We start from the raw sequence: 26,455 nt of genomic DNA, 5'->3' as shown, positions 1-26,455 counted from the left end.
ACTGTTATTTTTCTTTCCTCCACTGCTCCTGGTGGCTTTTTTTTTTTATTTGACAGAAGTTTAGAGGGGAGGGAAGAGATGAAGAGGAAAGGTAAGACACGTTTAGACCTGCTTCATCACTAGTGAAGTGTTCCCCCCTACAGGTGAGGAGTGGAGGCTCAAACCCAAATCCTTGCACTAGGTGATATATGCACTTAACTGGGTGAGCCACTGCCCAGCACCCCCGCAGTAGCACCTTTATACCCTCAGAGTATACAGCCAAGAACCTGAAGCTACAGATAGTAAACTGGTGAAACTGGTGTACTTTTTTCCAGGACAGAAACATAAAAGCAGTTAAGTAATTGGTAATAAATTAAGCATAGCAGGAGATTAATAATAGAGTAAGTATAATATACTAGAATAAAAGTTGTATGTAATCTCTCAAAACATCTTAACACTATATAGCTCTTCCGTTTTTTGCTACCAAGGTGATTGCTGGGGGCTCTACACCTGCATGATTCTACCACTCCTGGTGGATGTATGCATTTTTTTTTTTTTGCCTCCAGGGTTATCCCTGGGACTCGGTGCCTGTACTATGAACCCACTGCTCCTAGAGGCTATTTTTTCCCCTTCTGTTGCTTGTTTTATTGTTGTGGTTATTATTGTTGTTATTGATGTCATTGTTGTTGCATAGGACAGAGAGAAATGGAAAGAGTGGGGAAAACAGACAGGAGGAAAGACAGACACCTGCAGGCCTGCTTCACTGCTTGTGAAGTGACCCCCCTCCCACCACAGGTGGGGCACCAGGGGCTTGAACTGGGATCTTTAAGTCGGTCATTGCACTTTGCACCTGTGCGCTTAACTTGCTGTGTTACCGCCTGACCCCCTGTATGCATTTTTCTTAAGATAATGAGAGACAGAAAGTGAGAGAAACAGAGAGTGGAGAGACACCACAACATTGTTCCCTTGCTTGTAAAACTCCTCCTTTGCTTCCATGTGGTGGCCAAGGATTCATACTCAGGCCCTTGCAGATAGTAAAATGTACACTCTACTAGGTGAGCTCTCTCTCTCCTTCCTGCCCCCATAACACAGCATTACCAAATCAATTGGGTAACTGAGACTAAAAAGAGAAACACACATGGTGGTGGTGGGGGGTTACTGTACAGAAGCTGAATCTTTCTGTCAGGTGTGTCTTTCTTATAAGCCCCACTAGTAACAGCCAGCTGGTTGCTGGCTGCCTCTAGAGACTGCAGAGGTTGAACAGGGTTTCCTGGCACTCAGTAGGAAGAACATGTACATACACGGGCAGTGGACTGACTGCTCCGGGAATTGGCAGATTCACTACAATATACACAAGGGGATTTAGTTTCAACTCAAACACTTTAATGTACATTAAACTTTCGGAAAAAAGCATCTCCAAGGAAACAAGTGGGTCTGAAAGTCTTAACCAGCAGGGATTCTCATTCAGAAATCTAGTTGTGCTGTAGTCTTGGGAAAGAACAGCACAGGAACTGTGATAATAGGGCAACAGTTTTAGGTCAGGGTTTATTGTCAATGTACCTGATGGATGTGCCCTCAGAATTCCCAGAAAGCAAAGTATGGCTACTCTGATAGGCAATAGCTCCACAGAAGGACTGGAAAAACTGGGTTAACTAGGTCATTGCCAGACTTCTAAAGAGGAGGGAGAAAACTTCAACAATGCTGAAGAGGACTGCTAAGAATAAGAATCTTTTTGTTTTGAAGCTTCAGGTCATCAGAAACAGTCATGGTATGTAAGTTTATAGGAAGGGGCTCATATGGGAGGGTTGCCAAGTCCCAATTCTGGGTGTGAGGCCTCAAAATGGAACTGATGGGAGGGGTGTGATACTTTCAAGGCCCCTAGGTTTTGGAACAACAATCATCAAAGAGTACCCACTGGGACCTCTGAATAAGAGAATGGGACTCAGAAGGAGAGAGTAAAATCGACTACTTGTCAGACTTAACCTAAGTGTCTTATATTACAACCTTCCCAAACAGAGGCTCCTGAGAAAACACAGCCAAGTTTTCTGCGTGTAGTTCCATTTGACAAGGGTCAAGCAGAAGTTCTGATGTGTCTTCAACAAAGTCACCAACTGACCTCTCAGACTTCTTGTTTTCTAACCATCAAATGGAATAAGCAGTTCTCCTTGACTTGAGACTGTTTCTTCTGATTGATTTCATAAGGAAATCGTTCTCTCCTGAGGAAAGTTTATCTTAGGAGTTGAGAGATTCTGAAATTTAGTTTGGCTAGCACAAGGCTAGGCTAACAGGGAAGTCCCAAGTGTGCCTTCATGATGAACAGTTTCTTTGGCATTAAAGGAACTTATTTGCTGGTAATGGAGGGAATTCTGGCTCCATTTCTGCAGAACCTGGCGGAACCACTACTTTTGCAGGTCCTAAAAAATGGTGAATGAAGTGACCAGAACTGCAGCTGTGTGGGAAGGGGGTGTCCAAAGATCAAAACATTTCCACTTAGCCAGTCTCCACATCCTCAGGGAGCTCCACCACCACTGGGGCACAGTCTTCAGGCTCTGCCTCGAAGTCCCACCGGAACTTCTTGGTCAGGTGAGCTTGGAACTTTTCAGCTTTTTGCCTCAGTGTGTTATCCATAGCAATGCTGCGAGCAGAGGAAAAGAAAACCTATAGAGAACAGAGGATAAGTCACTCTTGAGAACACATAAGAGGCTAAGCAAGCTGTGGAAATTTCCTCATGGTATTCAGCTCTCTTGGGTGGGTAGATCAGCTGCTGCTGGCATAGGCCCAGGACACCTGCTGTGCTCCCCCCAAACCAAGAGAGAAGGTCCAAACCCAGCTGAGAAGCGGGGGCAGGACTGAAATGGAAAATTACTATCCTGGCAGAGATGTCCCACTGAGAGTAAGGGCAGTGGGGACTGTCACCCTTACCCCACCCCTGGGGGACATACCGAGCACTGGGTCAGTATACTGGAGGAAGAGGTAGTAACTACACCAGTTGGTACTAGGAAAGTCTTTCCACCTTCTGCACCCCAGAACGAACCTGGGTCCATACTCCCAGAGGGAAAAAGAATAGGAAAGCTTCCAGTGGGAGGGGGTGGGATGCAGAACTCTAGTGGTAGGAATTATACCCCTCTTATCCAATAGATTTGTTGTTCATAATTAAATTTAAAAAAAGTCTTTGAGGACTTATATGGCCCTAAATCACATAAAGTCCCATGTCCTAAGTCAATGTTAGAGGCTAAATTGCTGCTCTACTCTATAAAGTAGACTAGACTACAGGCTTCCCCTTACATGCTATCTGTGTGTGTGTGTTCAGGAAAATATACATACTAAACAAATCTACCATATTTCACATTAGCATTTTACTTATGTTAAATACACATAATGCTTACCATTTTAACCATTCTTAAGTATACAGTTCAGTGTTTTAACTGCATTCACATTGTTGTACAGCTATTACAAATCCATCTCCAGAACTTTTTCATGTTCCTCGCCTAAAGCTCTGAATCTATTAAACAATAATTCCTTTCCTTCTTCCCCACTAGTTTTAGACAACTACTATTCTATTTTCTATAAATTTTACTTACTTACTATGTAAGTGGAATCATGTAATCCCTTTATGCCTGGCTTATTCCATTTAGCATAATGTCTTCAAAGTTCATTTGTGCAGTAGCATGTATTAGATTTTTCTTCCTTTTTCAAGCAGAGTAATATTCATCTAATGTACATATAATATTTGTTTTTCCATTCATCCACCAATTGTCAATGACCATTTGGATTGTTTCTTCCTTTTGGTTAATATAAATAGCACTTCTATAAGCAAGGATATTCAAATGTTTTGCAGTCCTTTAATTCTTTTTAAAAATATTTATTTATTCCCTTTTGTTGCCCTTGTTGTAGTTATTATTGTTGTTATTGATGCAATTGTTGTTGGACAGGACAGAGAGAAATGAAGAGAGGTGGGGAAGACAGAGAGGGGAAGAGAAAGATAGACATCTGTAGACCTGCTTCACTGCTTGTGAAGCGATTCCCCGCAGGTGGGGAGCCAGGGCTTGAACCGGTATCCTTATGCAGTCCTTTAATTCTTTTGGGTATACTCATGGATAGAATTCTTGCATTATAAATAGCATGTCTACTATTTTGAGGAATTTCATACTGTTTGAAGAATCTCATATTGTTTTTCCACAATGACTGTGCTATTTTGTATTCCCGTAAGCAATGAACATTTCTCCACATCCTTGTAATCCCCTGCTACTTCCTAGTTTTTTGATAAGTCACTCTAATAAGTAAAGTTTAGGTTTGTATTTTCCTGCTGATTGGTGATACCAAACATCTTTGCATATATCTTCTGGCCATTTGCATATCATATTTGGAAAAATGTCTGTTCAAGTCATTTGCCCATTTTGTAATTAGGACGTTTAGTTTTTGTTGTTGAACTCAAAGTTCTTCATATATTTGGTTTATTAACTCCAGATATGATACTCTTTTTGATTCTGTTCCATGTAATATACACATAAACAGAGTACAGTAGTCATCTTCCCTGTCTGAAACACCATTCTAGATATTAAATCCCAATTTTTTCCAGGAATTAACAACAAACTCATTATTCCTTCTCATACTGTATTATTGTTTCATAGAATATCCCAATGGTCCTCACAATGTCCTGGGAAGAAAACACTGGAGTGTCTATTTTACAAACCCAGAGGTTCAAAGGAGTTAAATGACTGATTAAAAAAAACATCCAGATAAGGATGACAGAGGACCTAGTGGGGGTTGTATTGTTATGTGGAAAACTGAGAAATGGTATGCATGTACAAACTATTGTGTCCACTGTCTATTGTAAAACATAAAACATTAACCCCCCAATAAAGGAAAAAATAAATCAATGAAAAGAAAAAAAAGAATCCAGAAAAGTAGTAGTTTATTCTAAGACTACCCACTACCTACCCCTTAGTGCCAGTCCACAGACATAGGTACACAAGGGTAGGAGAAACTCTTTGGTACACATCACTCTCAGATCACAGTTACCTCAAACTACCAGGGAAGGAATCTGGGCACTTGAGCCATTGACCTGACAAAGGTATCAGATATACTCTATAGCTGATACCAGGGATAATACAACATCTACCTTCTTTTCCACTGTCTGTCAGCAAGAGGAGTGAGGCTCATTTTCAGAAGTCTTTGTTTGGAGCCATTATCTCTGAATGATAATAGGAACCAAAAAAGATGAGATGGCTAGGAGATTATAGAATTTGGAACTTGAGACCTTGTTTAGAGGTTCTAGCAGAGAAGTGCAGCTACTTGTATACCCAGAAGACTGGTTTGTCTCTAATCGGAGAAGGCTGTCCCTTTCGACTAAACATGCAGCTTTGGGAGGGACACAGATGGCGTGGTGAGGGAGGAAGGGGACACTCACCTAACCAGCCACATTAGCCAAATCAACCCTATTGATCAACGGGGTGACAGATGTCACAGCCAGATCACCTTCACATCCAGACATTATAAAATTTGGTTTCATTGACTAAATATAGGAGTGTGAAACAAAATCACAGCAAACTGCCAGGTCAATAGCTAATTAGTAGGGTGGTGAAGCTGGGTAGTGAGAGGGTAGTAAGAAAGCCTGAAGCCTGTCTATAGGTTACAAATGGAGCTTGTCCTGGAGCACTGAATGCAAAACACAGCTGAATTCTGTAAAAGGAGTCTGGTACATGATGCACAGAAGCCTTACTTCAAACATGAGCACCTGAGGTCCTACATACCTGTGGGTCTGTTGTCCTGGGGATCTGCTGGACTGAATTATCAGGCTTTTTTTTGTTCCCCTTCCTTACAGAGTCAACTGTACTACTCTCTCTACACAGTCCCTTCTCTTCAGACACCTTTAGCAGCTGCCCAAACATGCTCTATTGCTTCTGTACCTCAGTGCACTTATGCCTTCCCTTTGCCTATAATACCCTTCCATCCCATACTTTCTTCAAAGAACTAATTTGCATGACTACTCAGACTCGGCTCATTCATCATTTCCCTCAGAATGTCTCCCTAGATCAAGGATGGAAGAGGTGTTCCTTTATGCTTCCCCAGCACCCAGGATCATCTGGAACATGGCTTCAATCTCAGATAGGTAACAATCCATTTACTGCCATCTCCTCTGAGACAAGGAGCAACTGATTCTTTCCCACACCTGCCTTCTACACTCCTGGCAGTCTGACATATAAAAGGTCCCATTAGAAGTTTAATGAGAAAAAAAGAATGAATAGGCACTATGAAAGTCTATTTGGGATTCATTTTTACACCGTAATTGATCAATAATTATGTGACGGTACAGAACTGAATAAAGGACCATCCTAGGGAAAAGGGGAAAAGGTAGCTTATTATCAGGCTCTGAATGCCAGTGGTTCACAAGGCACCTCCTTGTGACATTTTTTTTTTTGGTCTCCAGGGTTATCGGTGGGGCTTGGTGCCTGTACTACAAATCCACTACTCCTGGGGGGCCATTTCTTCTATTTTTGTTGCCCTTGTTGTTACTGCTGTTGTTGTTGTTGGATAGGACAGAGAGAAATCCAGAGAAGAGGGGAAGACAGAGAGTGGGAGAGAAAGATAGACATCTTAAGACCTGCTTCACTGCTTGTGAAGCAACCCCCTCTCCCCCACAGGTAAGGAGCCAGGGGCTTGAACCAAGATCCTTATGCCAATCTTTGTTTTGCGCCATGTGCACTTAACCTGCTGTGCTACTGCCTGGCCCCCTGTGACATGCCTTTTATAATAGCCCAAGTCAACATCAACTGCTCCAACCTCTGTCCCCCAGCATTATGCTTGAACCTCCCTAAGGCATTTCTCAGTGTCCTTGTGTCACAGTATCTGAACCTCAAGATTAGAGATTGAGGGGCTGGGTAGTGGTGCAACCAGTAAAGAGTGTATGCTATCATGTGCAAGGACCCAGGTTTGAGATGCTGGTCCACAACTGCAGGGAAGAAGTTTCACAAGTAGTAAAGTTAACACTCAATTCTCTTTCCACCTATTCCCCACTTCACTCTTAATTTCTCTCTGTCCCTATCAATAAAGGGAGAGAGAGAGAGAGAAGGGTCATAGAGACTGTTGGATTCATCATATAGGCATGCTCAGAGCCCCAGTGATAACCCTTGTAGAAGAAGAAAATTAAAGATGAAGTCCTTATTATCATTATGTTTCATGTAACATGTTGCTCAGGGCTTAACAGAGCTGGGGGTTCATAATATGTTCCCAGAGAATGGATATAAATGAGAGGTAAGAATCACCTGTTATTTGGCAATGGCCAGCAGTAGATGGTTAGAATAGGCTGGACTCATAGTCATCACTCATCCTTCTCACACACTTCTCAAACAATGCCTGGGAATAAAATCAACTAGAGGCAGGTATAACAGAAGAATTCAGCCTAAAATAGAAGACTTCTAATCTGAAAAATGCTGTCCTTTTTAAAGAACTTATCAATTTAATCTTTACTACAAACCTAGAAGGTAGGACAGGAAATTACTATTGCCATTGTGACGATGAAATGGTGATAAATGCTTAGCAAGTGATAAACGTAAAAGCAAGATCCAATCCAAGTAGGGAAATCTTAATATTTTTCCTAGCTAAGATTTTTTTTTTTTGGTCTTGATACAGACTTAATACATCTTTGACTCAGCATCTCCCTGTTGGGAGTCAAAAGGAGTAGAGATCTAAGCTTTGGAAACCTCCATAGACCTCTGGACCCAGGGTACAGTCCAGGTTGACTTCTAAAAAAAAAAAAAAATTAGTTTATCAAGGAATAACTTATATTTAATAAAATGTTCCCATTTTAAGTGCTTTGATTTGTTTACATACACGCAGTCACTGTGTGACATAATTAAGGTAGACATGTTTATAATTTTTTTTCTTTAAGCATCTAAAGTTTGATGAAGGTCCTTATAGATCTGTATAACCATCACCACAAAGGATACTGCATAATTCATCACTTCCAGTAAATTCATTCTGCCTCTTGGTGATCAAACATTTCTCTGGTATGTACTGATGTTTTTGTCCTTATAGTTTACAAACTTCATATTAAAAAAAAAAAACCACACAATTCAGAAAAGAACATATATAGACTGTGCCAAAATTTCAAATAAAAATTTAATTTTGCTGTTTTTAGATTACTTTAGTTCTCTCTTTAGAAAACTTAGTAATGGGGACCAGGCAGTGGCGCACCTGCCTGGTTAAGCGCACACACTACAGTGCGCAAGGACCTGGATTCAAGCCCCTGGTCCCCACCTGCAGGGGGGAAAGCTTCACGAGTTGTGAAGCAGGGCTGCAGGTATCTCTCTGTCTCTCTCCATCTCTATCTTCCTTTCCCCTCAATTTCTCTCTGTCTCTATCCAATAATAAATAAAGTTTAAAAAAAAAAGAATTAAATATTAAAAAAAAAAGAAAACAGTAATGATCTGATTTTTTTTCTATCATTAAAGTATAACTAAACCAATACTTTCTGACATCATTGTAAAATAAATTATCTTAATATTGAAAGTTAAAAACATTTTTAATAGAGCAGTGTATTTCATAAACAACTGCAATTAGCTAAGTACACCACTGGATATGCTCTGGGTTGTAATGAAACAAAGTATTAGGATTGAGGAGATAATTCAGTGATAAGGTACAAGACTTGCATGCATAAAGCCTTAGCACCACATATGCCAGAGCTGAGCACTAGGCAGGTGGTCTTTCATGAAAATAAGTAAATCTGGGACCAGGCAGTGGTGCACCTGGTTAAATGTACACATTACAGTGCACAAGGACCTAGGTTTAAGCCTCCAGTCCCCATCTGAAGGGGGAAACGTTCAGAAACAGTGAAGCAGTACTGTACATGTCTGTCTCTCTCCCTTTCCATTTCTCTGTCCTATCAAATTAAATAAAGCTGAAAAATTAAAAAGAAAATATTTTAAAAAAAACTTAATACTTCCATCATTAAATCTCTGTATTTTAAAATTGCAAGTCACTTTAGTCATAGATGTGATAGTTTTCTTTTAAACCCAAGTTAAAGAGAGTTCATCAAGTCACCTTGAGAAAATTAAAAATATCAAGGTAGAGAGCTGAGTCACTATCCTATCCTTTTTTTTTTTTTGCTAGACCAAAATGATAAAATTTCCTAATTTTTTTCAATTCCCAAATGATTATTCAACTAAGAATGAAACTAGCCAGAGACAGAACTTTTTTTTTTCTACTTACAGAAAAAGAAAGTGGTTTTAAAAAGAGACTACCACTTCATGACTAACAGGAAAGTGTAAAGCAATAGGGATCATGTCTTTTGATAATCACTTCAAGAATTTGAGATGTCCCAACAGGGGCTCTAACATTATATGGAAGTCCGTCCATCAAAGGCTTTAGAATCAAAGCTCAACCTTGTACTGGGAGATAAGTCAGCCAGTAAGGTATGCACCTTACCATACATGAAGCCCTGTGTTTCAACTTGGATACTACATACAAGCACCATGGACAGTGGAGCAGTGCTACTGACACCTCTCCCTCTTTCTGTCTAGTGTAGAAAAGGAAAACAAAAAAGTCACTCAGGAGCAGTGGTATCATAAATATGTTGAGGCACTAGCACTGCAAAAAACAAAACAAAAGGGGGCTGGGTGGTACCACAGCGGGTTAAGTGCACATGATGCAAAACACAAGGATTGGCATAAGGATCATGGTTCGAGCCCCTGGCTCCCCACCTGCAAGGGGTTGCTTTACAAGCAGTGAAGCAAGTCCACAGGTGTCTATCTTTCTTTCTCCCTCTCTGTCTTCCCCATCTCTCTCGATTTCTCTCTGTTCTATCCAACAACAGCAATAACAACAATAGTAATAACAAGGGCAATAAAGTGGAGAAAATGACATCCAGGAGCAGTGAATCTGTAGTGCAACCACTGAGCCCCCGTGGTAACCCTGGAGATTAAAAAAAAAAATCTGAGACTTGCCATTCACGAGCTCTGTTGATACTGGGCAAAGTTGTGTGACCTCTCTAGTTTTTCCTCATCTGCAGAATGGGATTAATATTTAACCTTGAGCAATGTTGTGTGGGTCAAATGAGGTAATGCTCATTAAACATGCAAAAGTAACAGGTGATGCAGTGGGTACAGAAGTAAGTATATAGCTGGTGTTATGATGAAATAGTATAGTCATCATTGCAGGAGCCAATGTTTTCCCTCAAGAGTTAAAGATGAATACCAGCAATTAGAATATTGGCAAGAAACGAAGCTGGAAAGCATATGTGGCCTATTGTAACTAAAAATATTTTATAAAAAGGTTAAGTGACTAAATGCCTAAATGCTATACAGTTAGCAACTAGAATCCCTGGTTTGTACATAACTCACTTTCTAATATACTATTAAATTCAGATTATCCTTTCACTGGCTTTAAACAAGTCATGGTGACACAAATTGCTTTAAATAAAAGGAAAAATGGTAACTATTTTTGGAAAACAAATAATTTTTATTCAAGCTAAATCTATGGGATTTATAAAAACCAGTGACATGTATTCAAAAGAGCCTCTAATGGCTGAGGCCATTACATGGCTGATTTTTATACAAGCTAATGTGACTATCTTTCAGTGCTTACACATACAAACACCAGCCCTTCTCCATGGGTAGTAGTTATTTAAGCTCCTAAGTAAGAAAGCCAGTTCCACTTACTGGACTACCTAGAGGGAGAGCAGGCGTCTGGCTGATGAAGGCTTTTATGGGTTGATTCATTCACTCACAAACAATCTTAAGTGCTTCTGTATAAGGGAACTAGATTCTCATTGCCAAGATAGCATCAACGTAACTCTATTCAGAAAAAAAAAAAAAAGTTTTGTAATACCCTCTTTCCTATTGTGCCAGTTGAAATCTCAGTCATCTTTCAAGTACATGGTCAAATACCTGATCACCTGTACCCTCAAATCTTCTGTTTGAATTAACCATTTCCTCTTTGGTATTTCTAATGCCACTTGATCAGACTACACTATTGGCAAGTATCATAGTAGAGTTATCTGCTTATGATGTCACAGAAATTAAACATTCAATACATCTGAAAACAATGAATAACACAAAGTGAGGCAAGTATTAGGCTTGGCTAGGTGTTAAAAATAGATGAACAAAAATTAGGATTTGGGCAAAAAATTTAGCTTAGTGGAAAGTCAGGTAGAGCATACATAAATTTCAGCAAGCTCAGCTTGTACAGTACAATAGTGACAAGTACAAAGTAGGCTAACAGTATGGAAGGAGATAGATTAGGCACTGCCCCACAGAGGGATGTCTTGAGGGGATCTTGTAGGATGAACAAGTACAAATCATACAGAGGGAAAATCATTTTCAGTTAAGAAGACATGAAACATGAGTATGAAGCTTCAGTGATGTCAATGATAAAATTCTAGAGTGGTCCAGGAGGTGGCACAGTGGATAATGCATTGGACTCTCAAGCATGAGGTCTTGAGTTCAATCCCCGGCAGCACATGTACCAGGGTGATGCCTGGTTCTTTCTCTCTCTCCTATCTTTCTCATTAATAAATAAATAAAATCTTTAAAAAAAATTCTAGAGATATGTTGTGATTGTAAGTATAAAACTGTACACTTAGAAATATGTAGCTGCTAGGGAGGTGGCTTGGTGGGTAGTATATACTCTGCATACCTGAGATTTCAAGTTTGATTCCCAGCAACATGAATGATCAGAGCAATTATTTGGCTTTCCTCTCATAAAATATTTTCAATACATATGTTGGGGCTGAGGAGATAGCATAATAGTTATGTGAACATACTTCCATGCCTAAGGCTATGATGTCCCAGATTCAATCCCTAGCAATACCACAAACCAGAGTTAAATAGTGTTCTGGTTAAAATTAAAAATAGGGAATCGGGTGGTAGCATAGTGGGTTAAGCGCACATGGCACAAAGCTCAAGGACCGGAGTGAGGATCCCAGTTTGAGCCCCAGCTCCCCACCTGCAGGGGAGTCGCTTCACGGGCGGTGAAGCAGGTCTGCAGATGTCTATCTTTCTCTCCCCCTGTCTGTCTTCCCCAACTCTCTACATTTCTCTCTGTCCTATCCAACAACGACAACATCAACAACAATAACTACAACAATAATGAAAAACAAGGGCAACAAAAAGGAAAATAAATTAATAATAATAGTGCTAATAATAATAATAATAAAAGCATATACACAGAGATGTACTAAGATGGCAGGTCACATATTGAGTGTGTGTATATTTTACAAAACTTTTTTTTAATTGCCTCTAGGGTTATCACTGGGGCTCGGTGCTGGCAATACAAATCCACAGCCATCTTTTCCTCCCCCCCTTCTAATTTTTTTTTTAGATAGGCCAGAAAAAAATTGAGAGAGGACAGGGAGATAGAGGAAGATACCTGCAGACCTACTTCACTGCTCATGAAGCTTTCCTCTTGGAGGTGTGGAGCAGGGGCTCAAACTCAGGTCCTTGTGCTTGGTAATATGTGCACTTAAACAGGTGTACCAACACTCAGCTCCTCCCCCAAACTTTTTTTTTAAGTATTTTTTTTTAAGTATCTTTATTTATTCAATAGAGACAGAACTCGAGAGAGAAGGAAGAAACAGGAATAGAGACACCTACAGCACTGCTTCATCACTTACAAAGCTTTCTCCTTGCAGGTGAGGACCAGGGGCTTGAACTCAGGTCCCTGTGAATAATAACATGTGCACTCAACCAGGTGTGCCACCACTTAGCACCCCCAAACTTTCTTTAAAGGCATGAATTTTTCAGCATGGCATGTAAGAGACCTACAAGGAGACCAGTGTCACTGAAATCAATGGGGGAAAAGAAAGAAAGGCAAAGCTATAGAATGTTAGGAGTCAGATAAATCAGAATGGGTTTTGTGGTCGAAGTTTGGTTTTTAACTTTCCTGGCAATGAGGAACTACAGAGAAATGGGATCAAAGCTGCATTTTAGAGCAACAATGCAGGTGAGAACTTGAATGATGGATACAGACTGATGGTGCAGGCAAGTTGATAAACTGGTGCAATACAGATAAATCCAAAAGTCCCCAGTTAGGGAAATGGTACTGGGGACAGGACTGTCTTCTTAAATGTTTACCAGTATAGGAGTTAATTTGTTCAGTTTTCCACAAAAACTTAAGCTCTGACTCATGGACTCTACCTTGCTCATAATTATATTACTAGTCCTAGAATACCTGTGTAAAGCCATGTTCCACAAATAGTTGTAAAATCTAATAAACAAATCCCTTAAGGCCAGGAACTCATACATGTTCTCAACACTTTATTTTTTAAATTTTAATGTATTTAATTTATAACATGGAAACACTAACAAGACCATTGGAAAAGAGGGATACAATTCCCACCACCAGAGCTCCATATCCCATCCCCTCCCCTGATAGCTTTCCTATTCTTTCCTCAACACTTTTATTTATTTATTCCCCTCTGTTGCCCTTGGTTTGTTTGTTTATTTATTTATTTATTCCCTTTTGTTGCCCTTGTTTTATTGTTGTGATCCTCAACACTTTTAAGGGAATGCTATACATAAAGAGAGGATTTGGGGGCTGGGTGGTGGCACACTTGGTTAAGCACACACGTACTATGTGCAAGGACCCAAGTTTAGGCTCCTATTCTCTACCTGCAGCAGGGACATATCATGAGTGGTGAAACAGGTGCCTATCTTTCTTTTGCCTTTTCTACCTCCTGCCCTCTCAATTTCTTTATCCTACTGGATAAAACAGAAAAAAAAAAAGGGGGGGAGATGGCGACCAGTAGCAGTGGATTTGTACCAAGCCCAGGTGACAACCTTGGAGGCAAAAATAAAAAAGAAAGGATGCTCAAAAGAGAAGGGCAGGGCAGAGAGGGAGATGGGGGCGGGGGTGTTGTGTGTATTTTAAAGGCACATGTCCTGGATTCTTACAAATAATGACATCAGTTTTCTAGGTGAAAAGTTCAAAGAATTCTTTTAGCCATCAGCTCTGCACATCCCACCTGGGAATCTAGCAATCCAGCTGGGCCCTTTTTGTCTCATAAATCATTGCTGGCAAAAAAAGTCTCAGCAATTAGTGCTCAGCTGTTGGTTGTGCTGACAATGCTAAGGGCAGCCAGCAACACAGTGCGCCCAACACCCCCACCCACCCCTGCCTTGTTTGTCTGATGGCATTAACCCACAGCATGAGGTAGCCAGCTAATGGCTCCTCACAATACTCTGGTGCTGGTGGTGGTGGAAGCATACGGGATTAGATTCCATAAATTTGGGGGAATTCCCCTGCAGAGAAACGATAAAGGGATTTAATCTCTGTTGTATTAAGAATCAATAAAAGGGCAGTCTCATAACTCTTCTAAAATGAAGCACACCACTCTCAAGGTACCAGATAGACTGATTTATCCCCATCCTCTACACAAGTCCTCCAGCTGCCAGTTTTAAATCAGTTACCTGCTTACAGGGGCTCACAGTATGTTAGTTTTTTTTTTTAAAAAAAAATGTTCCCTACTCTGAGAAACAGACCCCAATGGTGCTTCCACTATCATCAATTACCAGTCTTTGGGGGTGGGAGAATCTGCATTGTACTCAGTACATAGTAGCTTAAGCACATTCCTAAAACAACTTAGGTCTGGGTACAAATCCAGATTCTGTTGCATACCAGGTTGTGTGAATTTGACCTTTCTGAGCCTCAGTGTTCTCATTTGTAAAATAAGAATAATTCTCTCTGCTTTAAAGGACTCCAGAAAAACAAATGAGGAACTACTTGTAGTATGATACCCCACACACATTTAGTCAATGTTCATTTCCTTCCCCTATCCTGGGTGGGAATGGCAGGTAAGTGAATAGCTTTTTTTTTTTTTTTTTTTCCAATGAACAGGCCTCATGGGATCTCATACAGATAGAAGAAATGTAGCTTATGGAACAGAAAGTATGGAAATGACAGTTTGCAGCTTTTCTCTCCTATACTTGAGAAAGTTACAAAATGTGAGTGACAGAGGCTGTCCCAAGAACATAATGGAAGCTAATCTGTTTGCAATAGGAGGAAATAGCTCAGGATGAAGACTGTAAGCTGTTTGAAGCTTCTTCCCTAATTACCACTCATAATGAAAATTTAATTGCCAAGTTAAAAGCAAATTTCACTTTTTCTCTCAGAGAATCTCTACAGAAACTGGCACATTTTGTTTGAACAGGAAATCAAAGTTACTTTAAAGCTTAAATGAGATCTAAGGAGCTGCAGATGTTTCCCTAGGAATAACAAGTTTCCAAACTCTATCCTACTGGGTTGTGGCAACTTATGGTTACAGAGACAAAGGCACAGAGTTTGAACTGAGTAACTCAAAGAGGTGGAGGTGACTCAAATCCCAAGTACTTTTGTGCTAGGTACCCTGAGGAGTAAGGCAGGGAGTGGTACAGAGAAGGTCTCTGGCAGTGAGGAAAAGGCAGGGGAAGGCAGGTAATAGCTTAACATTAAGCTTAAGTTAAGAGACTTAAGGACCATAAAACAAAAGAAAAATAACCTCTGGAGCATGTTCTTACATATCTGGCTTCGGTTCTGATCCATTTGGGTGTCAGTCAGAAGACTCACCTGTAAGGTGCTGGTGAGGAAGTTATTCTGGGAGACAATGTCTACAAAGAAATCTGAGGGGATCTCGCCAAGCTGGTGATAAAGGATGGAGATGAGGTTGATGTAGAGGGTGTGGTGCTTTACCATGGCTTCTTCTGACCGACACAGGAGGTTTAGGAGCTGCTTCCAGTGCTCAAATGCCTCATACACATTTCCAAGCAAGAAGCATACAAAGGCAAACTGGAGTTCACCTGAAAATAACAGAAAGAGAAATGAACCTGAGGGAGAGGAATACTAGCTGACTCTATATAGACATCAATTTCATCAGTTCTGAACCTCAGCAACAAATGGTCTTTTTATCACTGCCACTCAGAGAGGCTAGCATGGGACTTTGTACCAAGCTAAGAAAAGTGCAAAGAGAAGTTTGCAAAGAAAAGTTTGCTGAACTGTTACAAATTCAAGCTACAGGAAACCTATTTCAAGCTATCATTTGGAATTCCTTTTTATTTTTTTGTTTTTGTTTTGTTTTATATTTCTAAACAATCAGACTGCAAGATAAGAGGTATTTTAGTATTTGCCTCACATGTGAAGAATGTACAAAATGTGTCCACAGATATGCCAAGTAGATCTTGAACCTGGCTGCCTGTCATTACTACTGTTAATTACAATTATTTGAATCTCAAATATGCTGAAAGTATAGCTGTTCAAGCCTTGCCCCCACTCTAGAGTCAAGGAAATGCTGCACCACTTACTCCTCAGGTCAACTCCACAAAGCAGTCAGAGAAGAGTATATTTGTTTCATTTTATAGCTGAGGTCAGGGGACTTTCCAATTCATACATGTAATATTTGGCATCGTGAAAAAGGGAAAGATACAACAGATTCCCTAGTGGGTGGGAATAGTTTAAAGTTCCACAGAACAGAAAATTTTGTGATTACTTGTTCCAAGGTAGCCTGTCAGACAGGTAAGTTCTATTTAATACAAGATTCTGTGATTCAATCTTTTTTTTATTGCCACCAGGCTTATCACTGGGGCTTGGATTTCACCACTCCCAGTGGAAATTTTTTTTCTTTTTTTTTTTTTTTTAATTGGATAGGACAGAGAAATTGAGAAGGGAAGGGGAGACAAAGAAGAAGAAAGATACACACCTGTAGACCTGCTTCATCACTCGTGAAGCAGACCCCCCTGCAGGTGGGGAGCAGGGGTTCGAACCCTTACATTTAATAGTATGTGCACTTAACCCAGTGTACCACTGTCTGGCCCCCTGTGATTCAATCTCTATAGGCAACTTCAGTTCTGGAGCCTAGCTGCCTGGGTTCAAAACTCAGCCCAGGACAGAGGAGAGAGAGCACAACAGCCATACAAAAATGACTCTCGCCTGAGACTCAATCTCCCAGTGCCAGGTTCAATCTCCCACTACCACAAATCAGAGCTGAGCAGTGCTCTGATAAATAACCAAAACTCAGTTCCACAACTTCACAGTTGTGTGACCTTGGCAAACGGCTTCATTCCCTTATTTGAGGATCATAATGAAAAATTAGACAATATGTCACATGTAAAGCACTCAAGAAGTATCAGTTTGAGAAGTCAGAAGAAGCCCATCCAGTAGTGCATATAATCATGCAAAGAGCCCAGGTTCGAGCCCAAGTACCATACAAGAGTGCCACAGCACTAGGAGAAGTTCCATTGCTATGGCCAATCTCTTTCTTCCTTCCCCTCTCCCCTCCCTGAAATTAAAAGAATGAAAAACTTGGTTTAGGAGTGGTGAAACTGCATGAGTGAAACTTCAGCACTGGAGAAAAAAAAAGAGGAGGAAGAGCAAGAGAAAAAGGAGAACAATTTGAGTATTTATGATTCCTAGATTTCCTCCCAAGCCTATCTCAAACAAAGAGACCTAGTGATTAAAAAACCATTGCCACTGGGCTTCACATTTAATGAGGGCTTCTGTGGAATACTGACATGTGGACTAATAAAATAATAAATTCGCAAGTCAAGCGGTAGTGCAGCGAGTTAAGGACCAGCATTAAGGATCCCGGTTTGAGCCCCCGGCTCCCCACACGCAGTGAAGCAGGTCTACAGGTGTCTACCTTTCTCTCCCCCTCTTCTCTCCATTTCTCTGTTCTATCCAACAATAACATCAATAATTACAACAATAAAACAAAGGCAACAAAAGGGAACAAATATTTAAAAAAAAGAAATTCATTCAAGTTGAATATAATAATAGTATTTGATCTCTGTTGCTTGCCCCCTGGCTTATGGAACTAAGTTTTATTGGTGTTATCAGTTACTTGTGTAAATATTTTGAATATTTAGCCAATATTTTCAAACTGTGGCCAAATTAACTTCGCATGACAAAGGCTAATAATTTACTTCTTCAGCTTCTTTACCTAGTTACTTTGTGAAAATATGAGATTTCCCCCTGAATTTAGGGCATTTGCTTAAATCCATGTATTTCTAACCTCGTCTAGAATTAAACTATGATATTAGAAATAATTTCAAGAAGCTGCTTAAAAGTAGTTATCCCTGCATAGAAAACTTTTTCACAAGATAACTCTGAAGAACTAAATAATGTAAGGCAGGGGGGCCTGGGTGGTGGCACATCTGGTTAAGCGCACACAGTACTATATGGAAGGGCCTGCACATGGACATGGGTTTGAGCACCCAATCTTCATCTGCATCAGGTATGCTTTTTGATTGGTGAAGTAGGTCTGTAGGTATCTTTTTCCCTCTCTATCTCCCTATCCCTCTCAATTTCTCTCTGTCCTATACAAAAAAGAAAAAAAGGGCCACCAGGAACAGTGGATTCATAGGGCCAGCATCAAGCCCCAGGGATAACCCTAGAGGCAAATAATAAAATAAAATGTTTTAAGAGGCAGAAAACAGGATTTTTGCTTTTCAAGCACAAGTGTCAAGTGTTTATTAAATGAAGTAAAATATTAACACGTACCCACTAAAAAATTAACTTTCTAGTGAGTCAAATGATATAAATGGCACTATAGGGGCCAGGAGATAGCTCATCCATTAGAGTGCACACTTTACCATAGGAGGACCCTATTTTGAACCTCTGGCCACTATATGAGAATACATGCACAGGGAAGATTCATGAATGCTAGAGCAGTGCTGTGGGGTCTCTCCTGTTTCTTCCTCCCTCTCTCTTCCTCTCTGTCTCATCTTCTACCTGAAAAAAAAAGAAAGAAAGTTTGCTGGGAGCAAAGGAATTGTGCAGCCAGGTACCCCAGCAATAAACCTAGCAGGAAATAAATAAAAGCTCTATATTCCTTACAATCTTTCTAGTAAAATGTATGCAAATACCTAGACACTTTGTAAACGAAAGCATAAAAAGCTGATAAAGATGTGATGAATAAAAAAAGCACCCAAAGGAAAGCATACAGAAACGTAGAGATAAGGAACTGAAATGAAATACAGAGCTATTTAAAAAAAGGAAAATGAATACATTAAAATATAAAATCTGATTCTTTCTAGGTGACAGGATTAGGAGTAATTTTTATTCTTTTAAAAAATATTTTACTTTTTATCAATGAGAGGGATGGGGGGAGAGAACAAACCAGGTAACACTCTGGTATATGTGCTGCTGGGGATCGAACTTAGGACCTCATGCTTGAAAGTCCAATGTTTTATCCACTGTGCCACCTCCTGGACCACATAATTTTTATTCTTCTTTACCTTCTTTGGTGAGTATATGTTCTTTTTACAATGAGGAGGGAAAACAACCATAAAAACCATAACAATTAAGACCTCACTCTTATTTAAGCCAGTAAAGAAATCAACACATTGAAGGGACTGAGTGGTGGCACACCTGGTTAAGTGCACAAACTACAGTACAAAAGGACCCAGGTTCAAGCTCCTGGTCCCCACCTGCATGGGGAAAGCTTTGTGAGTGGTGAAGCAGTACTGCGGGTGTCTCTCTTCCTCTTTCTCTCCCTCTTCCCTCTCAATTTCTGTCTCAAATATGTTGAAAGTATAACTGTTCAAGCCTTGCCCCTACTCTAGAGTCAGGGAAATGCTGCACCACTTCCTCTTCAGGTCAACTCCACAAAGTACAGAAGAGTATATTTACCTCATTTTATAGTTGAGGTCTATTTACTGATCTATCCAATAAATAAATAGATAATAAAAAGTTTTAAAAAAAGAGAGAGAAATCAACACCTTGAGAGAGTCAGAAGCAGACAAAGAGGCAGGTGGGAAGCCTGGGAACCAGCAGCCCCACTTCTATCACTTAGCTAAATCCTTCCCTTCTGTGGACCTTAATAAGTAACACAGGGTCATGTCAGTGGTTCCCAAACACAAGATTGCATCAGGTTACATAAACAGATAAACTACTTAAGCCTCATTAAGATTTTTTTTTTCTTTTTGCTTCCAGGGTTATTGCTGGGGCTCGGTGCCTGCACTACAAACCCACTGCTCCCGGAGGCCATTTTTCCCATTTTGTTGTCTTTATTGTTGCTATTGTTACTGTTGCCATTGCTGTTGTTGTTGTTGAACAGGACAGAGAAAAATAGAGGAGGGGAAGACAGAGGGGGGGAGAGAAAGACACCTGAAGACAGGCTTCACTGCTTGTGAAGCGACCCCCCTGAAGGTGGGGATCCAGGGGCTCAAACCAGGATCCCTACACCGGACCCTCTGATACGTACCATGTGCGTTTAACCTGGTGGGTTACCACCTGGCCCTCTCATTCAAGATTTTTTTTTTTTTGCCTCCAGGGTTATTACTGGGGCTCAGTGCCTGCACCACAAGTCCACTGCTCCTGGAGGCTATTTTTTCCCTTTTGCTGCCCTTGTTGTTTTTTTATTGTTGTTGTTATTGATGTCGCTGTTGTTGGATAGGGCAAAGAGAAATTGAAAGGGGAAGGGAAGACAGAGACGGGGAGAGAGAGAAAGACACCTGCAGACCTGCTTCAACACCTGTGAAATGAGCCCCCCCCCCCCCCCCGCAGGTGGGGAGCCAGGGGCTTAAACCGGGATCCTTAAGCTGTCCTTGCGCTTTGCACCATGCGCACTTAACCCGCTGTGCTACCACCCAACCCCCTCATTCAAGATTTTTAAGTCAGTCTCCAGGGATAATACCTATGAATCTATATATCCTTAACAAAAGTACTGTCCAAGACTGCTTCCTGGCATAGTTATTTTTTTTATATATTTATTTTATTTATTTATTCCCTTTTGTTGCCCTTGTTGTTTTATTGTTGTAGTTATTATTGTTGTTGTCGTTGTTGGATAGGACAGAGAGAAATGGAGAGAGGAGGGGAAGACAAAGAGGAGGAGAGAAAGATAGACACCTGCAGACCTGCTTCACCGCCTGTGAAGCGACTCCCCTGCAGGTGGGGAGCCGGGGTTCAAACCGGGATCCTTATGCCGGTCCTTGTGCTTTGCGCCACCTGCGCTTAACCCGCTGCGCTACAGCCCGACTCCCCTTCCTGGCATAGTTTAATAGTCACTGGACAAACAGTACAAGATAAACCCCTTTTCTATATTATTAGCTACAGTGTAGTTCTCCCTTGGCCCACTATCCCAAAACCCTGCTTCTCCTCACCAAGTATATCTTGAGGGCTGTTGGGGAACTGCTTGCTGAGCACAGTCCCCAAAGCATAGCTCAGGTCCATGCTGTGTCTGGTTATCTCTGCTGGCGTGGCCCCTGCTGGATACATCTGTGTGGGCAGCTCAGAGAAACGGATCTCTGTGCCAGCTTTGGGCTTCATCTCAGGCAGCCGGGCCAGGCCCTCCTGGTAGCTTTTGCACTCAGTGCCACACATGGGTAGATTCTGCCCCAACCGATCCTTCGTATACTTCATGGAAAGCACAGGTAGCACCTCTGAAAAGGCACAAATCTGCCGGCTCTCAGGCTGGAGCTTCTCTATTGTGGCCTCATTGATGAAGCTGGTAAGTGAGATCCACTTCTTGAGCGTGGCATATGGGTAAGGTCCGAGAAACTGGTCTAATTCTTGGAGGTTGGCCCTCATAACCTCCACCTCAGCCTCAGGAGCTGGAGTTAGGTCCACCTCCTCCCGGACTGCATTCCAGCGCAGGACCATCAACCCCCGCTGCTGCAGGTTAAGGAAAAAGCCCATACGAGGGCCCACCTCCCTGGGATTGGCCTTGTCCACAGAGCTGTAATGGAGAAAGTGGATGCCTGGTGGAATCATCTTCACACCACGGAACTTGGGCCCTACTTCCCAGGAGTTGTAGTCAATGCCAAACTCTGTCCCTTTGGGCATATTTAGAATAACCACTGTGGCACCTTCAAAGAAGAGGCACTTGGCAAGCTCAGGGTCCATCTGCATAGCAGCCATGAGACCAGTGGTAGGTAACCTTGTCTTTTAGAACTGAAAAAGAAAGATATCCAAATTAATTCAAACTTAGAAAAAGATATTACATTTGCTGAGCATTTTCTATGAACAAGATACTGAATTAGATTCCTGATATAATTATTTCCCACTCCACAACCCTTCATCTGTTTACACATGGGAAAAACTAGAGATGAATTTTGTGTTTTGGCTAAAGGAGGAAAAACACTCACTTCACAGCTACAAAGACAGAAGTTAAGAGAGACATGGTGGGGGTCGGGCGGTAGTGCAGTGGGTTAAGCACACAGGGCGCAAAGCTCAAGAAGCAACGTTAAGAATCCCGGTGCGAGCCCCCAGCTCCCCACCTGCAGGGGAGTTGCTTCACAGGAGGTGAAACAGGTCTGCAGGTGTCTATCTTTCTCTTTCCCCGTCTTCCCCTCCTCTATTTCTCTCTGTCCTGTCCAACAACAACATTATCAATGACAACAATAATAATAACCACAACAACGATAAAACAAGAGCAGCAAAAGGGAAGAAAAAAATAGCCTCCAGGAGCAGTGGATTCGTGGTGTAGGCACCAAACCCCAGTGATAACCCTGGAACCCCCCCCCAAAAAAAAAGAGAAACATGGCATATAGGTCACACAAATCAGAACTTAGGTATCCTGTCCTCCAGGCTAGTGTTTTTCTACTGACCACTCAGAACTCACAGTCTCCCCCCCCCCCCCCCCCCGCGCACACACACACACACACGGAATAAACATGGAGAAAGTCTGGGAAGCCCCTCATACATTATAATTCTGTCTAAATTCTACTGTAGGAGAGTCGCAGAAGAGTTAAGAAAGATATTAAGTCAGATACAAACCCTGTCTCATATAAATAAGCTATGGTGAAAGTCCAGAAATGAACAGAAAGTATTAAGTGAGTGCTCAACATCTAAAATTCACAAGGAGTTAAGTGTTTTACAACTTACAAACCTCCCCCCCCCCCCTTAAACTAAACTGCAAGGAATAAAACTGTATCTTAAACAGTTCAGTCAATGGAAACTCTAGATTCCAGCATGGATTCAAATAGCAAGACTCTGGCCTATGAACAATATTTTAGAAGATAAACTCAGAACACTTATATTACCTATTCCTCAACTATACAAAGGACATACTGATAAAGCTTGTGTAGGCAGAGGACACCACTTCTATGGTACTTATATGAATGGTTCCAAAATGAACTAATCTAAACCAATTATCTAACCTAGTCCCAAGACACATGTTTAATGCAACAACTAATGAGGGCCAATGAAATTGCTCACCTGGATAATGTGCTGTTTTGCCATCCAGGTTTAAGCCTAGATCCCACCACACTGAAGGAAGCTCTGGTGCTGTGGTCTTCCTCTCTTTCTTTTTCTCACTCTCCTCTGCCTCTCTGTCTTCACTGTCTCTATTGGAAGAGAAAAGGGGCCAGGAGGTAGCGCAGTGGGTTAAGTGCACATAGTGCGAAGCATGAGGAGCTCTGCAAGCATCCTGGTTTGAGCCATGGGCTCCCCACCTGCAGGGGGGTTGCTTCACATGCAGTGAAGCAGGTCTGTAGGTGTCTATCTCCCCCCCCCCACCCCGTCTTCTCCTCTTCCATTTCTCTCTTTCCTATCCAACAACAACAACAGCAGCAGCAGCAGCAGCAGCAGCAGCAGCAACAACAATGGGAAAAATGGCCTTCAGGAGAAATGGATTCGTAGAGCCTCAGCAATAACCCTGGAGGCAAAACAAAACACCCTACTGATTCACAGTGACCTTATGTCTGGCAAAGGGAAGACGCTAGGAAGAGCATAAATTCACATCCAGCTGCTTCTCTCCACCCACCCTTCCTCCCAACCCCCACCTGAGCCCCAGGTCTCATACCGCTTGTCCAGAAACTTCTTGCCCCTTCAATCCATTCTCCAGCCAGAAGAGAGCTTAAGAGGCCTCTCACTCTGCCTATTAGAGCATTTATGTCACTATCTCCACTTTTTTTTATTAGTGATCTACAAAATTATAAAACAAGGTGGCTGGGTGGTGGCACACCTGGTTGAGCCAAATGTTACAATGGAAGGACACAGGTGCAAGCCCCCAGTCCCCACCTACAGGGGGAAAGATTCATGAGTGGTGAAGCAGGGCTGCAGGTGTCTGTCTCTCTCCCTATCATTCTTTTTTTTTTTAAGAGATAAAGCCAAGGTTTTATTTTTATTTATTTATTCCCTTTTGTTGCCCTTGTTTTATTGTTGTAATTAATTCTTGTTGTCGTCGTTGCTAGGTAGGACAGAGAGAAATGGAGAGAGGAGGGGAAGACAGAGGGGAAGAGAGAAAGGTAGACAGACACCTGCAGACTTGCTTCACCGCTTGTGAAGTGACTCCCCTGCAGGTGGGGAGCCGGGGCTCAAACCCCGATACTTATGCAGGTCCTTGTGCTTTGTGCCACATGCACTTAGCCCGCTGCGCTACCACCCAACTCCCCCTCTCTATCATTCCTTTCCCTCTTGATTGCTGGCTGTCTATCCAATAAATAAAGATAATTTAAAATTTTTTAAAAAATAAAACAAAACAGGGGTACAGTTCCACAGTTTTCACCACCAGAGCTCTGTGTCCTTATCCCCTCCAGTGAGAACTGAAAGTTATTCTCCCAAAGTCATAGATATGGGTTGACTATTATTTCTAGAACTATCACCTATCATTTTTCCCCATCTCTTTGATGGTCCTGCCCTCTCTTCCTTTCTCAGTCACACTTACAACCTAATGCTACTTTGGCATGTTCTTCCTTTTTTCCTCTTCTGTCTCAGGGTCCTGATGGAGCTGGGATTCAGCACCCTCTGGTCATCTTCCCCTAACGTTGCTCCCCCTCTGGGGGTATGGACCAAAATTCTCTCTGGGAAGCCGAAGGTGGGAGTTCTGGCTTCCGTAGTTGTTTCTCTGCTGGACGTGGGTGTTGACAGCTGGATCCGCACTCCCAGCCTGTCTCTCTCCCCAGTGGGGCAGCTCTGGGCGGCTTCCCACGTTGGCTCTCGGGAAAAGGGAAATGTTCTTTCCTTCTTTTCTTTCTTTGTCTCCAGGGTCATTGCTGGGGCTTACGAATCCACTGCTCCTGGAGATCATTTTTCCCATTTTGTTGCCCTGTTGTTGTCGTTACTGTTACTGATGTCATTGTTGTTGGATAAGACAGAAATGGAGAGAGGAGGGGAAGACGGGGGGGGGGAGAGGAAGACAGATACCTGCAGACCTGCTTCACCGCCCGTGAAGCGACTGCCCTACAGGTGGGGAGCCGGGGGCTCGAACCGGGATCCTTGTGCTTTGCGCCAAGTGCGCTACCGCCCGGCCCCCAAGGGAAAAGGAAACTTTCACAAGAGCCGCATCATCTGCCCTGTGACTCTTCCCCCACCCCTCCCACCCCCACGCCCAGACAGACACACAGACTTCTCTGAGCCGCCCACACTGACCCCTTCAGACTTTCGGGGCGGTCTCCCCCTTTCCGGCCGTCCAGTGGGCGCCGCCTCCGCCGGGCAGCCCCAGGGTGCCGTTTCTGGCCGAGGAAGGGGAGTCGCGCCCGGGGACCAGGAACTTGGTTTGTTTCATAGAAGCGAGGCCACCGTGTTGTAGCTGAGACACAGAACCACCCGGAACGACCTCACCTGAAGTCACAGAGTCGGACAGAAACAACTCGAGTGCAGCCAAGGTCCCCGTCCCCCGAGTTATCACGTCGGGGGGAAAAAGCCAAGTTACCTCAGGTGTCCCGCAGGTCCGGCCCGGAGTCTCCGGCGGCGTTTTCTCAGAGAAAGGCTTTCAGGGCCCCTTCGCCGGCCGTCAGGCCGGGAGGCAACAATCCCGGGGTTCAGGCGACTCAGCGAGTCCCGGAATCCGGAGTAGAAGTGGCCGGGCTACTCACAACGAACGCCCAGGAATTAGGGAAAAGGCTCGAGGTTGTAGTCGCAGGCCCGCGTCTCGCAGCAGGATCCGCCACAGAAACGCGCCGGAAGTTCTCCGCCTTCGGCGCCTGACGGGAGTAACAAGAAAAGCGGCCCGGCAGAACCCTTGGTCCGTGCAAAAACGGCCCGTCCCTATAGGTTCCGCCTTCATCAAAGGCAGCCTTTTGTCACATTTGATTACCGTTCTTAGCTCCTGAACTGTGGGTAACAGCTTTTATCAAATGGTAATTTTTATCTCCCACTTTAGAAATACATTCACCAGCCAGGGTCCTTTGGTCTCAGCCAATGTCATGGCTGCCAAGAAGCCACTCTGAGAGCCTCAGTCATAACACTGGCCCGTTATCACCCAGTTCCTTAACTACACACAGCCTTAGGGAGAGACAGAAACCCTGTCCCCAGCCCACAGAGAATCCATCTCAGCAGCAGCAGACATTATCACCTAGAGTCTTTTGGCAACCCAGACCTCATCTGATATTTCAGACACACTCCAAAGAAGGAAAACTGTCTTGTCCTCCACTGTTTCCCTGAAACAGTGCTTAACCCACCGCGCTTAACCCACTATGCTACCGCCCGACTCCCATCCCCTCCCAAATTCTTTGTTCTATCAAATAAAAAGAAGAAAAGAAATTTATTGCAGTGAACTGAATGCATGGTTGTGAGGGCTAAATAAAGGCAAAATATTTAGAGTAAGATAATTATATATCACCTTTTT

General features: G+C 42.4%; 1 protein-coding gene across 2 annotated transcripts; it reads right to left on the bottom strand.

The window, feature by feature from the left end:
• Positions 1 to 1,340: 1,340 nt before the first annotated feature.
• AAR2 (AAR2 splicing factor) lies at positions 1,341 to 25,794 on the bottom strand. Of its 2 annotated transcripts, none has more exons than XM_007518424.3 (4): positions 25,541 to 25,794; positions 21,048 to 21,837; positions 15,520 to 15,749; positions 1,341 to 2,637 (listed from the first exon to the last, which is right to left on the bottom strand). In XM_007518424.3, the coding sequence occupies exons 2-4, from the start codon at positions 21,802 to 21,804 to the stop codon at positions 2,470 to 2,472; spliced, it is 1,155 nt and encodes a 384-aa protein (XP_007518486.1). In that variant the 5' UTR covers positions 21,805 to 21,837; positions 25,541 to 25,794; the 3' UTR covers positions 1,341 to 2,469. The 2 variants fall into 2 exon arrangements, with proteins under 2 accessions (XP_007518486.1, XP_060045253.1); XM_060189270.1 differs by lacking the exon at positions 25,541 to 25,794 and adding an exon at positions 23,104 to 23,247.
• Positions 25,795 to 26,455: the final 661 nt, after the last annotated feature.

This window comes from Erinaceus europaeus, chromosome 1, assembly GCF_950295315.1.
Source record: "Erinaceus europaeus chromosome 1, mEriEur2.1, whole genome shotgun sequence".
Taxonomy (NCBI): domain Eukaryota; kingdom Metazoa; phylum Chordata; class Mammalia; order Eulipotyphla; family Erinaceidae; genus Erinaceus; species Erinaceus europaeus.
This window is presented reverse-complemented; position numbering and strand designations above follow the sequence as displayed.